Here is a 14,960-nt window from a genome sequence, read left to right as displayed (position 1 = left end):
AACACTGGTTGTGAAAGGTGAATAACTGAGAATCGAGTCAAGTCGATTGTCAATAGCGTAGAACAGCAAGAGTCTTAAATTCGTTTCGGATAAAAGTGTGTGCCAAATTCAAATCATTTGCAGGAAAGACGGATAGCACCTAGCTTTTCCGAGAATTACAACTCAACTCGAAAATTCAACCACTGTCATGATTTCTTAACGAGATCGTCAGGAATTTATTTATTTATTTATTTATTTATTTATTTATTTATTTATTTATTTATTTATTTATTTATTTATTTATTTATTTATTTACACACATGCAGTGTTGGGAAACTATGGTACTGTAGGCCTATTATTTTTTTTTTTTTTAATCAGCCTTATTTCTACCATTTTATATGGTGGTCTTGACATTTAGATCGGTACTCTACTACTATTAAGAATGCATAAAATTAACAAATATTTCAAAAATATTCAGTTATACCCACCTTCGTTTTGGAGCCGTCTGTTCTAGAAAGTCTAGGACATTTGCGTAAATATATCTTTTCCTTTTGGCAGTTCCACTCTTTACTTGTGCCGTGTGTTTAAAATAGTTGTCCCTTATGTGCCGCCATTTATTCTTCATCTCCTTCACTAGAGGGACAAGAAATGATTACAAAAACAATAATATTACTGCGATATTCATGTGATTCAATATATATATACAGGATGTATCAGAAAACACGGCATAATTGCAGGGGTAGATTCCTCACAAAAAGAGAAGGAGAAAAGTGTATATACAGTACACATGTGTCCGGAAATGCGTATTTTCCGAGATATCTGTCTAACGGACCATCAAATGCCGCGAGACCTGGCACCGGCGGATTTTCCTGCATGACTAACGTTCTGCCAGTGGTTCCTCCAACAGGACGTTCCACGGCTGCATTTTCTAGCTTTGGTATTGTAGTCCGATTAAGCAACGATCGCATGCGATGGTATTCAAACACTTCCATAACTAGCGCGTATAGGCAGCCATTGTTGAAGGGGCTCGCCAACAGAGGTTCTCCATCAACATCTCGACCGGCATCCGTGGTGAGTTCATGTTTTGACCATATGTACTTCCCAACCGTCCGACAGGGGAGGCCTACAGATAATTCTTATGCACCACATTATCTGCTCCCTTAGAAGATGTGCCACTACAATTACGCCAGGAGATGTATTTCATGCATGACAGCGCTCGCACATTTTAGTCGCAATGTCTGAGAACACCTTACTGTACGTCAGCCTGGTCACTGGATAGGTAGAGATGGCCCAATTGTTTGACCTCCCCGACCACCTGATCTTAATCTTTGTATAGGATTAGACGAAGTAGTTGGTGTACGCGACGTCTGTGGAGGATGAAGTAACACTTCCCGGCAGAATTTTAAGGGCCTTTCAAATTTTACAACACCGGTCGTACCCCAGCGTGTGCGTAAGTCCATGGGAAAACAAGCAGAAGCCTGCAGTATGGCAGAAGGCGGGCATTTTGAACACCTCCTCTAAGACGGTGCCCAGCATACATCCGTAAAAATACGTGCAAGCTAGCCCACAACACATGAGGGTCTCGCCCACGACAGAGTCTGATATCTCAGAAAATACGCATTTCCGGACAAATGTGTATATACACCTTTTTCCTTCTCTATAATTGAGGAATCCATCCTTGCAATTATGCCGTGTTGGTTGTAATTTTGATAGACACAAGTGTTTGATTATAACAGCTTAGGACTGCCACCCTCGGGGTTTTCCCTGGACAGTTCATAAATCAAAGAAATTGTTTGGAGTCCGAAGTAATGGAATTCCGGACGCTTAAATGTTCGGAAACTGATATTTGTGGGCAATGATAATATAACCTCTTTGTTCTTTGACTATCATGTACCCATACTCATTAATCTATTATTTCGAACACCAACATTCAGCAGCACTGAAATCAATTTATACCACCGTCCGCTGCAAAGTAGCGCAACAGTGCGATCAAGCAAGCCATGCTTTAAACAACAGCAGCTACAACAACAACTAATAATAATAATTTACCCACACCCTGGTAGGGTCGCGGGTGGGAACTATGTCGAACATGTGGACTTGGTCATCTTTTACGACCGGATACTCTTCCAAAGAGGATAAATGTATTCACTATTGCGTTTTTCTGTGGTGGTTGGAAGTGTGGTTTGTTTTGTGTATATGAAGAGGGGCGTGTTAAAAGAAAACACAACACGCAGCCCCCGAATCTGACGTACGTTATACATGACGGCGCCCCTACACATTTTAATCGCAATGTCCGTGAACACCTTAATGCATGTCGCCCTGGTTACTTAATGGATATAGATGAAGTAATTTCTTGGCCTCCCCGATCACCTGATCTTAATCTTTGTGTGAGATTGTGCAAAGTCGTCGATGTACCCAAAGCCTGTGGAGGACGAAGCAACACTTCATGGCAGAATTTAGAGGGCCTTTCAAACCATACATACAAAACCGGAGTTACGCACACGCTGACCATTGAGCCAAGGATCAGGACTAGACCATGCTTTAAACATATGCTGTAACTTTCAAATCAGTTGAGAGCGGGAACTAAGACTGTGAACGGGGAATTTCTGATCATATTCTGATGATGCGGGTGGTGGCGAGTGTTAACATGCTCAAACGAGGAGGATTTGTTCACATAACAAATACGTGGGATAAATTATGCTTAATGACCGTTGACAACACTGAAAGTGTAAACTGTGTAACATGTTCAATCATTTTCTAAGTTAAATGGCACGGTTTGAAAGCAGTTAGAGCATTTAATAGCTCGACATTATACACAACGTGGCAAAACAAGCAGGAAAGACCCCACGTTCCATCCGTATTGAAACCCTGAGCATATCATCGGTGCGCGATTTATACCGCCATTATTTTCCTTAAGACTGATGTATCAGTTGCTGGCATGTTGACAAAAGCACATATGCCCAGTCCCCAAGTCAAGGGAATTAACTATTTAAGATTAAATTCACCGGCCCGGCGGGAATCGAATCCGGTGCTCTCCGGACCGAAAGCCATGTGTACCAAAGTAATCATGATTAAACTCAGTTTTCAAGTCTTTCAAGGTCAAAGGTGCAGAAATAAAAGACGTCACTATGATAGTTGCAGAGGAGTGAGGAGGTTTATAGACCAGCGGTGAAAGGCATAGCAGTCTATAATGGTTGATTGATTGATTGATTTATTTATTTATTTATTTATTTATTTATTTATTTATTTATTTATTTATTTATTTATTTATTTATTTATTTTAAACATTTATTTACCCCACCATCGGCAGTCCTGAATGTGTTTTCTCGTGGTTTTCCACCGGGTTGAGTAGTTCATATGGTAGAGCACTGGCTTTCTGAGCTAAAGTTGGCGGGTTCAATCCCAGTTCACTCCGGTAGCAAGTATTTGAAGATGCTCAAATACGCCAGCCTCATATCGGTAGATTAACTGCCTGGTAAAACAACTCCTGCCGAACAATATTCCGGTACTTCGGCGTCTCTGAACAACGTAAACGTAGTAATTGTATTATTATTTATTTTGTATTTGCGAATTGATCACTGAGGATCACGCTACAATTTCATTTTTTCTTTGTCTGAAAATTTATCTTCCTCCAGTACTCCTTCATACGGGCGCTATGCTGTTTCTTCTGTTCATCCGTCCAGGCTCTTCCCATCACGTGAATATTGTTCTTTCGACTTGAAAGCCTTACAAATTTTGAATCATGGTCCGAAATTTCTTCCTGTCTAACATCTGAACTTCCGGGATGTTGGACTTGTCTAGATCTTTACGAACTTCCTTAATCTATGTATTATTATTATTATTATTATTATTATTATTATTGTTATTATTATTATTATTATTATTATTATTATTGCACTGACGGAAAAATATCCAAACACAAAGAAGGGGTTGTGCTAGATTAACGAACGTAGGTAGGCGTGTTTATAGGACTGAAAGATAACGTTGATTCAAATGTCCCGCAATTCGCATTAGCGTGGCGCTAGTAGCGGGCCCATGACATCGCACATCAGGTTTGCTTTAAATACGACCTGTACTATGCGAGAGCATTAGTTACCTGTGAGATTGGACGGAGTGACAGTGAGAGGGTCAAGAATGCGTTTACGATGACGAAGAGGCCAGTATCAACAGCTCACTGCGGTTGAACGAGGTCGTATAATAGGGCTACGTGAAGGTGGATTTTCCTTCCGCGCTGTTGCAGAACGACTTGGCAAGAATGTCTCCACGGTGCATGCGTGCTGGCAGCAGTGGTCACGAGAAGGTACGCTCGCAAGAAGAACGGGCTCCGGTTGTCCCCGTGGCACCACCGAGAGGGAGGACCGCCGTATTCGGCGTATGTCTGTCGCGCAGCGCACTGCGTCTGCAGCAGCAATTCGAACGGCAGTTGGCACCACAGTGACGCAACAAACTGTTCGAAATCGGTTACTTGAAGGACAGCTCCGAGCCAGACGCCTTGCGACGTGCATTTCATTTACCCCAAACCACCGCCGTCTGCGACTTCAGTGATGTCAAGCGAGAGCTCATTGGAGGATAGAGAGATGGTCCGTTGTGTTTTCTGATGAAAGCCGGTTCTGAGTTGGTGCTAGTGATGGCCGTGTGTTGGTTAGAAGGAGGCCGGGTGAACGCCTACATTCCACCTGTCAGCGACGTCGACACACTGGACCTACACCGGGAGTTCTGGTCTGGAGAGCGATTTCCTATGACAGCAGGAGCACTCTCGTGGTTATCCTACGCACCCTGACTGCAGATGTGTACGTCCGTCTGGTGATTCGACCTGTCGTTCTGCCGTTCATATACAGCATTCCCGGGGGGTGTTTTCCAACAGGATATTGCACGCCCACATGCCGCTGTTGTAACCCAACGTGCTCTATAGAGTGTCGACATGTTGCTTTGGCCTGCTCGATCCCCGATCTGTCCCCAATCGAGCACCAAGTGCAACAGGCATGAACCTCCATCCCACAAGCTGACATCCGGCACCTGTACGACACAATGCATGCAAGTTTGCATGACTGCATTCAACAGTCAGGCGATGACATCGGTTATGGTTTTTCTCGCCTGTAGTCTGCAATCTTTTAGACCTGTCGTCTTGTACCTTTAATCAATTAAATATCTTACCTCGACAAATACTGTACATTGCCAAAATGTCCATTCGTTATTTCATGGTGTTTGATTATTTTTTCCGCCAGTGTATGATGACGTTGATGATTGATTATTATTGAATGCCGGGCTGAGTGGCTGAGACGGTTGAGGCGCTGGCCTTCTGACCCCAACTTGGGAGGGTCGATCCTGGCTCAGTCCGGTGGTATTTGAATGTGCTTAAATACGTCAACCTCGTTTCGGTAGATTTACTGGCACGTAAAAGATCTCCTGCGGGACTAAATTCCGGCACCTCGGCGTCTCCGAAAACCGTAAAAGAGTAGTTAATGTCATGGAAGGAATGATTCAAGGTAAAAGAGGAAGAGGAAAACCTAGACTGCAATATTCAAGACAGATCAGAGATGACGTAGGAACAGGCTCATATGTGGAAATGAAGAGATTAGCGGATTACAGAGAAGAGTGGAGAAGACGAATTGCTGCCAACCAATCTTAGGATTGAGAATTAAGAAGAAATATTATTATTATTATTATTATTATTATTATTATTATTATTATTATTATTATTATTTCCGTGAATTCCCATTTTCACACTAGGCATATCCTGGGACTCTACATAAACTAACGCCTCAGCTGCTTGCTTTCCAGTCCTAATCCTTCCTTATATCATCGTCGCTGGAAAACTATATGAGGAAATGAAATTTATTTATTTTTATTTTTTATTTATGATCGAGCATAAAATGCTACATTTAAATTACTGCGACCTTTCAGACCGCTGCGAGCCTGTTACAAAGGGATGTCGGTGCGTAGGTGGGTGCATTTAGAGGCGAACGTTCTTCATGAGAACACGTCCCATGGACACCGAAGTATTACCATATTTTTAACTTATACTTTTTTACTGTCTTATCCAGTAAGTAAAAGCTTACTAAAATAGGGAACTGTCTGGGTGGAACCAGACTGATTTCAATGAAACTTGAGTGAATTACTAAACATATCGCCGCTGCGCCTGCGAAAACCGGAGCAGTTAACGGTTGATAACGTAGAATGTCTTGCTTATTCAGTGTAGAAATATTAGAATATTTCTGTTTTAAAGCTACATAAAACACTTTGTACTAAAAATGAGATTTTGACAATACGAACAGATTTTCACGCTGGGTTACGGTTACATGCTCTCTTAAATGCTAGGTCTATTAGATTCTCGTAAGAGGAACGAGATAAGGTACGAAAATATTGCGGGTTTTTTTTTTTTTTTAGAAGTTGCTTTACGTCACACCGATGCAGATAGGTCTTATGGCGACGATGGCATGGGAAAGGGCTAAGAGTAGAAAGGAAGCGGCCGTGCCCTTAATTAAGGTACAGCCTGGTGTGAAATGGGAAACCAAGAAAAATCATCTTCGGTGCTGCCGACAGTAGGGTTCGAACCTACTATCTGCCGAATGCAAGTTCACAGCAGCGCGACTGTAACACCACGACCAGCTCGCTCGGTAAATTATTATTATTATTATTATTATTATTATTATTATTATTATTATTATTATTATTATTATTATTATTATTATTATTATTATTCTTGCGTTCCGGCCGTCTAAGGACCATGTTACAATTTCAATTCTTCCTCCGTAGTTGTTCTTTCCTTTTCTTGCAGTATTCTTTCATTGTTTCACTGTGCTTCTTTTTCCTGTCTTCAGTCCACTTTGTGCCTCTTTTCTTTTCCTTTCTCCCGTGGAATCCTTCCATTTGTAAGACTTTATTCCTAAAAATCTGCCTTTCCAATAATTCTTCTCGTATGCTGTTCCTTTCCAGGTCTTTCTTGACTTCTTGAATCTAGGTGGTGGTTGATTTCTTTTCCCAAAGGTCATCCATTCTGTAATGTGTCCAAGAAATAGCAATCTCCTTTTTCTTATTGTTTCTGATATGTTTTTTTATGTTCTGGTAAATTTCATTGTTACTTCTTAATTTCCCAAACTCTGCAATTCTTAAGAGGACCTAATATTTTCCTTATAATTCTTCTTCCTAATATTTCTAATTTATCAAGCTTGTAGTTCAGTGCTAGACATTCGCTGACATTCAGGCATTCTGGTTTCACTACTGTGTTGTAGTGCTTTATTTGAAGTTTCGTTGATAAGCACTTTTTGTTGTAAGTATTCTTAGTTATACCGTAAGCTCTTTTCATCTTTTATATCCTCTCCTCTATAGCAGATTTTTCTAAACCATTTTCTTGAATTATCTCACCCACATATTTGAATTTCTTTAAATTTTCTACTTGATCAATATCTGTTACTAAAAACTTCGGGGCACTTTTTATATTCGTCAAAAATTTTCTTTTCTCGGCAGAGATTCTCAAGCCTGTCATGTTGGCTGTCATTTCAAGGAGATTGACTTGCATTGCTGCATCTGAAAATATGGCAAAGTCATCTGCAAATGCTAGGCAATTTATTGCAACACCTTTGTTCTTTTTCCCGAGCACGAGTGGCAATATTTTGGATCCTTTCAGTTTTTCATTCCAAATTCTTACAATTTTCTCCATGACACAGTTGAAAGGGACTGGGGATAAACCATCGCCCTGCCTGACACCTGTATTTATTTTGAAAGGTCGAGATATTTCACTCAAAAGTTTTACTTTCGAGATAGATATTATTATTATTATTATTATTATTATTATTATTATTATTATTATTATTATTATTATTATTATTATTATTATTATTATTATTATTTCTTCGTTACGCCAGACTAAGGAGCGAGAGTGAACTTATTTAACCGATGTAGTTGCCTTTTATTCTTCTTCCAAAATATCTTCATATTCTCGCAGTCGCTTTTATTGCGATCTTCTGACCGGGTTGTAGTGCTTGGATGGTGTGTAAAGCTGTGATTGTCGACTAATTTTCTGAACTTTGATCTGTCTAACACAATGCCATCTTTGATGGCTATTTCCTGAAGATCTTTTACAATTTCTGGCAGCCAATTGTTTTTACTTTCATTGATAGGGCAAGTTTCAGAATTCTTTTGGTCAATCTGATAACTCAATTATTATTATTATTATTATTATTATTATTATTATTATTATTATTATTATTATTATTATTCAGAATCATTCATTGATTATGCTGTGGATAGCCTATGTAACAAGAGCAGGTGTACTGCGATGTTCTGACGTGGTAACTGATCATCTTTCCAACTTTCATAGCAACAGCTGCATTCGCTGTACCACGTTCTGTTTAAAAGTACAGCAACATATGACTATTTTTAAGCATGTAAGTGTTATTTTATGGCAAAATGACTATTACCGTTACGTTTATGATGTCTTAATTGATCATTCGATCACATTTCATTGCAATCAATCTGGTTGAACCCAGACAGTTCCCTTGTAAGAAGTAGAGGTGGCTGCTCGCTGTCAGACTGGGGTGAATGATCAGCGTAGTGGCCTTCTGTTCAGGAGGTCTCAGGTTCCATTGCCGGCAAGGTCGTGGAATTTAATCTTGAATGGTGAATTTCCTTGCCTTGGAAACTGGGTGTTCGTTCCGTCGCCAATATCTCTGAAACTCATACAACACACTCCTCCGCCACACTAACACAGCTTCCCCATACACGGCAGATGTCACCCGCACTCGTTGGGGGTCTGACGTACAAGGGCTGCACCAGGCTACGAATAGCCTATTATTATTATTATTATTATTATTATTATTATTATTATTATTATTATTATTATTATTATTATTATTATTATTATCATTATTATTATTATTATTATTATTATTATTACTATTATTATTATTATTATTATTATTATTATTATTATTATTATTATTATTATTATTATTTCCCGCTCCTTAGCTAAATGGTTAGGGATCCGTGTTCGATACCCGGCCGGGCCGGGGATTTTAACATTCACAGGTTAATTCTCCTAACTCGCGGAGTTGCTATCTTCACCATTGCATTTCATCCTACGTAGATCGCATTCTCACAGGCGCGCAGGTTACTTGTAGGGCATCAGCTCGAATGACGTTCACCAGGCCTCTCCGCCGTCCACACAACATTGAAAACCTACAACCTGTTTTCCAGACAATGACCGGGTCAGGGATGGAATGAAGAAGCCCCAAACTTGCGGCGAGGATAGGAATTGTGCCGGCTGCCGAGGCCTGTTGCACTCCTCTGGGGCAATGATTAATAACTGACAGATGAAATGAAATGGTAGTGGAGAGTGCTGCTGGAAAGAAAAATGACAGGAAAAACTGGAGTACCCGGAGAAATATCTGCCCCGCCTTCGCTTTGTCCAGCACAAATCTCACATGGAGTGCCCCGAATAAAAACCACGGTATCCAGTTGTGAAAGGCCGGTGCGCTGCCGCCTGAGCCACGGAGACTAGTCCACACAACATTAAAAATGTTAAATTATTATTATTATTATTATTATTATTATTATTATTATTATTATTATTATTATTATTATTATTATTATTATTATTGTGCGACTCCTTAGTTGAATTGTCAGCGTTGAGGCCTTCGGTTCAGAGGGTCCCAGGTTCTATTCCCGACCGGGTCGGGGATTTTTAACCTTCATTGGTTAATTCCAATGGCTCGGGGGCTGGGTGTTTGTACTGTCTCCAACATCATCCCTACAACTCGCACACCACACTTAACGCTGTCCTCCACCACGATAACACACAGTTACTGTACCTACACATGGCAGATGCCGCCCACCCTCATCGGACGGTGTGCCTTACAAGGGGTCCACCCGGCTAGAAATAGCCATGCGAAATTAAAATGTATTATTATTATTATTATTATTATTATTATTATTATTATTATTATTATTATTATTTTTGGGGCGTGATTAGCGCAGTGGCTTAACTCCTGGCTTTCTAGCCGGTTGGCTGAGGTTCGAATCTTTCGCGGGTTGGGATTTTCAATTGAAAAATCAAGTAACGTCAGGAAGGGTATCCGGCCTCAAATCTCCCTGGCCAAAAGCAAAATTGATCCTGGGTGCCTCCAGCGGCCGCAGAATAAGCGGAATAAACTGTATTATTATTATTATTATTATTATTATTATTATTATTATTATTATTATTATTATTATTATTATTATTATTATTATTGTAGGACAGCAATCCTGGGTAACAGAGAATAGTGTTGAAACTGGTGTTTCATAGAGGCATCGTATGTCAGTAAGAGAACGCCAATATGCGTCATCGGTAGTGTAGAACTTTAAAACACCTGTGATGAGTCATCCCTGCCCCACTTGGAGCGGCCGCCGCTGATAAGAAGCAAGCTTGTAGTTTTACATTACTGTTGATATCGGGAACGTAGCAAAGCTTTGAAGACCCCAGTAATGGACGGAACCTTCGAGTATTTTTGTAACTTGTCAGGAGAGCAAACAAACAGTTCAATATGACATGGAATTAATTCTCTTAACAGCACCGTAAAAACAGCATGTCCTTTGTAGCATATTATTTTATTCTACTTTCTAATTTTGTACGTATCAAACAACAGAAAATGAATAGTGAAGGATTAGAAGGGGCCTTAACAGTATGTCGAATCCCTTAGTCCCTTTTCCAGACAAGGGGTCGAGAACGAGGTGAGATGAATTTCTATGGCCCTTCCTGACGCCAATCGCAGTCGAGGAGCTAATGAAGATGATGAATGACGGTGAATGAAATTGGGTAAGGAGGTGGAAAATATCGGCTGTGGCCTACGAATAAGAACTGTCGCGGCATTAGCCTGGAAGTGAAAATGGTGAAACCACTGAAAAACATTTTCAGGATAGCCGACGGTGGGGCGCAAACCCATGCGTCTCCCGAATACAGAGCTTGGCTCCATAGCCGTAGAGTGTTAACACGCGCGGCCACACCGCTCGGTAGAATGGGCCATGCAGGATTACATGAAAAATTGCAATATTTTGAAAAAAATAAAATAAGAAGAGGCCAAAGGACTATTGGAAACAGACATTGATGCTATCTGTGTATAGTGCTTCCTTCGTGTCCGACTGAGTGGCTCAGACGGTTAAGGTACTGACCTTCTGATCCCAACTTGGCAGGTTCCGATCCTGGCTCAGTCCGGTGGTATTTGAAGGTGCTCAAATACGCCAGCCTCGTGTCGGTAGATTTACTGGCACGTAAAAAATGCCTGCGGGACGAAATTCCGGCACCTCTGAGTCACCGAAAACCGTAAAAGTAGTTAGTGGGACGTAAAGCCAATGAAATTATTACTATTTCTTTTATTTCGGCCGTAGACAAAGTTTTGACACATTTATAACTCAAAACTTCACGAGAAGTACCCGCATGAAAAATGAAATACAATGTTTGTAAACAGATTTGATATATACACAAAAAAAACCACTCAGTATGCAACATTTTTTTAAACTACGGCATACACCACATGTTCCACTAACTAACGAGTGCATAGCCAACGCAGTGTGCAGCGGGAAGGTCCGTCCTAAGGCAGAGTCATGACCGCTTCAACCACGTGACTGAATCGCGCTGCGTGACTGGGTAAGCTATGTAAGGCCACATATAATCCTACAGAGACAGACTATCTGGTCCAATGACCTTTTGATAGTCCTGATCCATGGCTAAATGGTTAGCGTAGTGACCTTTTTAACTCGATTCCCGGCAGGGTCGGGAATTTTAAACATAATTGATTAATTCCGCTAGCACGGGGGCTGGGTGTATATGTCATCTTAATCATCATTTCATTCTCATCGCGACACGTAGGTCACCGACGGGCGTCAATTCAAAAGACCTGAACTTGGCAAGCCGAACTTGTTCTCGGACACTCCCGACACTAAAAGCCATAGACCAAGCTCAATTTGGGTACTATACTCGGATTTTTAACACGCACGCATACAAGCATGCAAAATAATAAACATAATTATATGCATTTTCGTCAGAATGGACCTAAGGCCCCTTCTAAATATAGATCTACTGTATCTAAATCTACTGTATTCTATTTGATTTTCACTTACCTTGCTCATCCTTTTCTATATTGGTCATCTCAGGCCAATCGTAGAACATCATTTTACCAATGATGAGCCAACTCTCAGTCCTCTTGTTTCTGTCCATATATTCGCTAGATCCCATATCCCAGATAGCAGGATTCAGGTGTACACATTCAATAAATTTATCAACGTCGAACATGACGCTCCCTACCGCACTGCTCTAACGCTCGTACTGGAATGCCAGCTAGGTTCGGGTAACGTCCCGCCAGACCGCAACAGCACGACGCGGTGAGTTGAGCCGAGCAGCTGCCGTTGAACCGGATGTGTGCGGTCAGCCTACCCTGCACTGCGCTGCATTGATGTGAATACAAAGCTCGCTATCGCGTAACTCCCTCCTTCTCCTCTCCGAGCGGCCGTGCAAGTCTGGCCTTGGTCGAACACAGCGTGTTGCGTGCATCGTGCCGCAGCAGTGAAGTGAAAAAAATAACTCAGTGGAAGTCCTTTAACCCTAAGCAAAGGAAATATACTCCAGTCAAATGGCGAACTTCATTATTGCAAAGCAAAAGTACTTATATAAACAAAATAAATAAATAAACAGTTTCCTTGAAAACATAATGTGTAGAATACGAAATGTTAGAGGAATGAAACGGCACGACTATATAAAGCAACATTTTTATTATTACTCCTTTTCAGAAGAGCGTCCATCTGCCGCAAGTATTATTTCTTTTATTTTTTAAATACCTTTTTCGCAAAAGGCACCTGAGCCGCCGCTCATATACAGGTAGATGTAATACATATATACAAGTAGCAGATGTAACAGAAAATTTTCTTTTTTGCCTAGTGGCTTTACGTCGCACCGTGCGGTTAGGGACGCGCAGCTGTGAGCTTGCATTCAGGAGATAGTGGGTTCGAACTCTACTGTCGGCAGCCCTGAAAATGGTTTTCCGTGAATTCCCATTTTCACACCAGGAAACTGCTGGGGCTGAACATTAATAAAGGCCACGGCCGCTACCTTCCTACTCTTCCCCAGCCGGACTGAGGGCTCAGATGGTTGAGGCGCTGACCTCCTGACCCCAATTTCGCAGGTGCGAACCTGGTTCAGTTCGGTGGTATTTGAAGGTGCTCAAATACGTCAGCCTCGTGTCGGTAGATTTACTGGCATCTAAAATAACTCCTGTGGGACAAAATTCCGGCACTGCGGTGTCTCCAAAAATCGTAAAAGTAGTGAGTGGGACTTAAAGCAAATATCATTAAATTATTATTATTATTATTATTATTATTATTATTATTATTATTATTATTATTATTATTATTATTATTATTTGCGTATACATACATTTATGATTAGTCTTTCTAACAGACCATAGTGCTTTCATCCTTTCTCTGTGTGCCTGTTACCTTTCTTATGACCACTTATTGCCCGATCTGTTAGGGACTTCATTCTCTGGCTTTACTACCCAACTAGTTATCTTCTGACGGTAAATGTTTCTGTCCAGTATTTTTGATGGGCCTTTTCCACAACATTTTTAACATCTTGTATCCATGAAACGTTCTTCAGTTTTTCAGTATGTCAAAATCTTGGGGGTTAGCCTTGAAGACGATAGTCTGTGAACGTGTCCAGAGAATTTCAGTCTTCGTTTCCTGATGTCTGCGGCAAGGTTGGACAGTCTTTCCGTAGCTTTGCATGATTTGAGTCTATACCCTTCTTTTTTCTCTGGGCCCAGAATTTTCCTCAAGATCTTCCTTTCCACCTTCAAGATGTTTTCCAGATCACCTTTGTTATTAAGTACCAAGATTACACTTTCATACAGCAGTTCAGGTTTAATCACCGTATTATAATGTTTGATTTTTGTATGTATGGACATGCATTTCTTGTTGTGGATGGCACGGGTTCTCCAATATGTTCTTTTGCGTTTTTGTAATCGAACTTTCTGTGCTTCCTTTTCCAACCCTGTTGGTTCTAGGATCTCACCGAGATATTTAAAGTATGGAACTTGTCTGATGTGCCCATATTTTGTTTGTAATTCCTGAATGTCGAATTTAGTCCAAATAAACTTGGACTTCTCGAATGAGATTTGTAGACCAGTTTTCTCAGCGCATTCCTTGAGGACTTCAATCTGTTTGATCGCTGAAATATCACTGTCTGTTAGTATCGCTAGGTCGTCTGCGAAAGCTAAACAACTGGCCTTTATGTCATCGTTCTTTCGGCCAAGTTGAAGGGGTTTCCAGTGCTTCTGAACTTTCAATTACTTCCTCCATTCTCCCATTCTCGAATGACTTTGTCTAGAACAAGGATTATTATTATTATTATTATTATTATTATTATTATTATTATTATTATTATTATTCTCACTCCTAGCCCTTTCCTATCCCATCGTCGCCATAAGACATATCTGTGTCGGTGTGACGTAAAGCAAAGTGTGTGTATGGGGGGGTCTTGGAAAGCCTAATTTTCATATCGAACTCATTGCGGCTATTTTCAAGTTCCAAGATATTAGAGTGCAGTATTTCACCTCAGTCTACCATTAAGACCTAGTTGTCGGCATAGGCCAAACTGTTTTATTAAAATTACATAACTATACACAATGTATTTACTAGAACTGTCGATTTAATCGATTAATCGAACCGATTAAACGATTAATCTAAACATACGATTAACCGATCAATGTGCTTTAGCCGATTAATCGAAACGATTAAACTGTACTGTCCCACTGTCAGCAGTCCCGAAGATGATTTTCCATGGTTTCCTATTTTCACACCAGGTAAATTCCGAGGCTGTATCTTAATTAAGGCCACGGCCGCTTCCTTCCAATTCCTAGGCCTTTCCTCTCCCATCTTCGCCATAAGACATATCTTTGTCGGTGCGACGTAAAGCAAATTAAAAATAAACCTGTACTGTAGTGAAGGAAAAACAA

The 14,960-nt window shown here is 40.6% G+C and overlaps 1 protein-coding gene across 1 annotated transcript in view; it reads right to left on the bottom strand.

Annotated features, from left to right (window-relative positions):
• The window catches only part of LOC136879259 (uncharacterized), a 59,518-nt gene extending 47,086 nt beyond the window's left edge, over positions 1-12,432 (bottom strand). Inside the window, exons 1-2 of the mRNA XM_067153074.2 lie at positions 12,073-12,432; positions 468-612 (exon numbers count right to left, since the gene is read on the bottom strand). Of these exons, the coding sequence (XP_067009175.1) occupies positions 468-612; positions 12,073-12,244 (317 nt within the window). The 5' untranslated portion in view covers positions 12,245-12,432. The remainder of the gene's footprint in view (positions 1-467; positions 613-12,072) is intronic.
• Positions 12,433-14,960: the final 2,528 nt, after the last annotated feature.

The sequence above is a fragment of the Anabrus simplex genome, chromosome 8 (assembly GCF_040414725.1).
Source record: "Anabrus simplex isolate iqAnaSimp1 chromosome 8, ASM4041472v1, whole genome shotgun sequence".
Lineage (NCBI taxonomy): Eukaryota > Metazoa > Arthropoda > Insecta > Orthoptera > Tettigoniidae > Anabrus > Anabrus simplex.
Note: the sequence above shows the minus strand (reverse complement) of the source record. Positions and strands in the feature narration are given on the sequence as shown.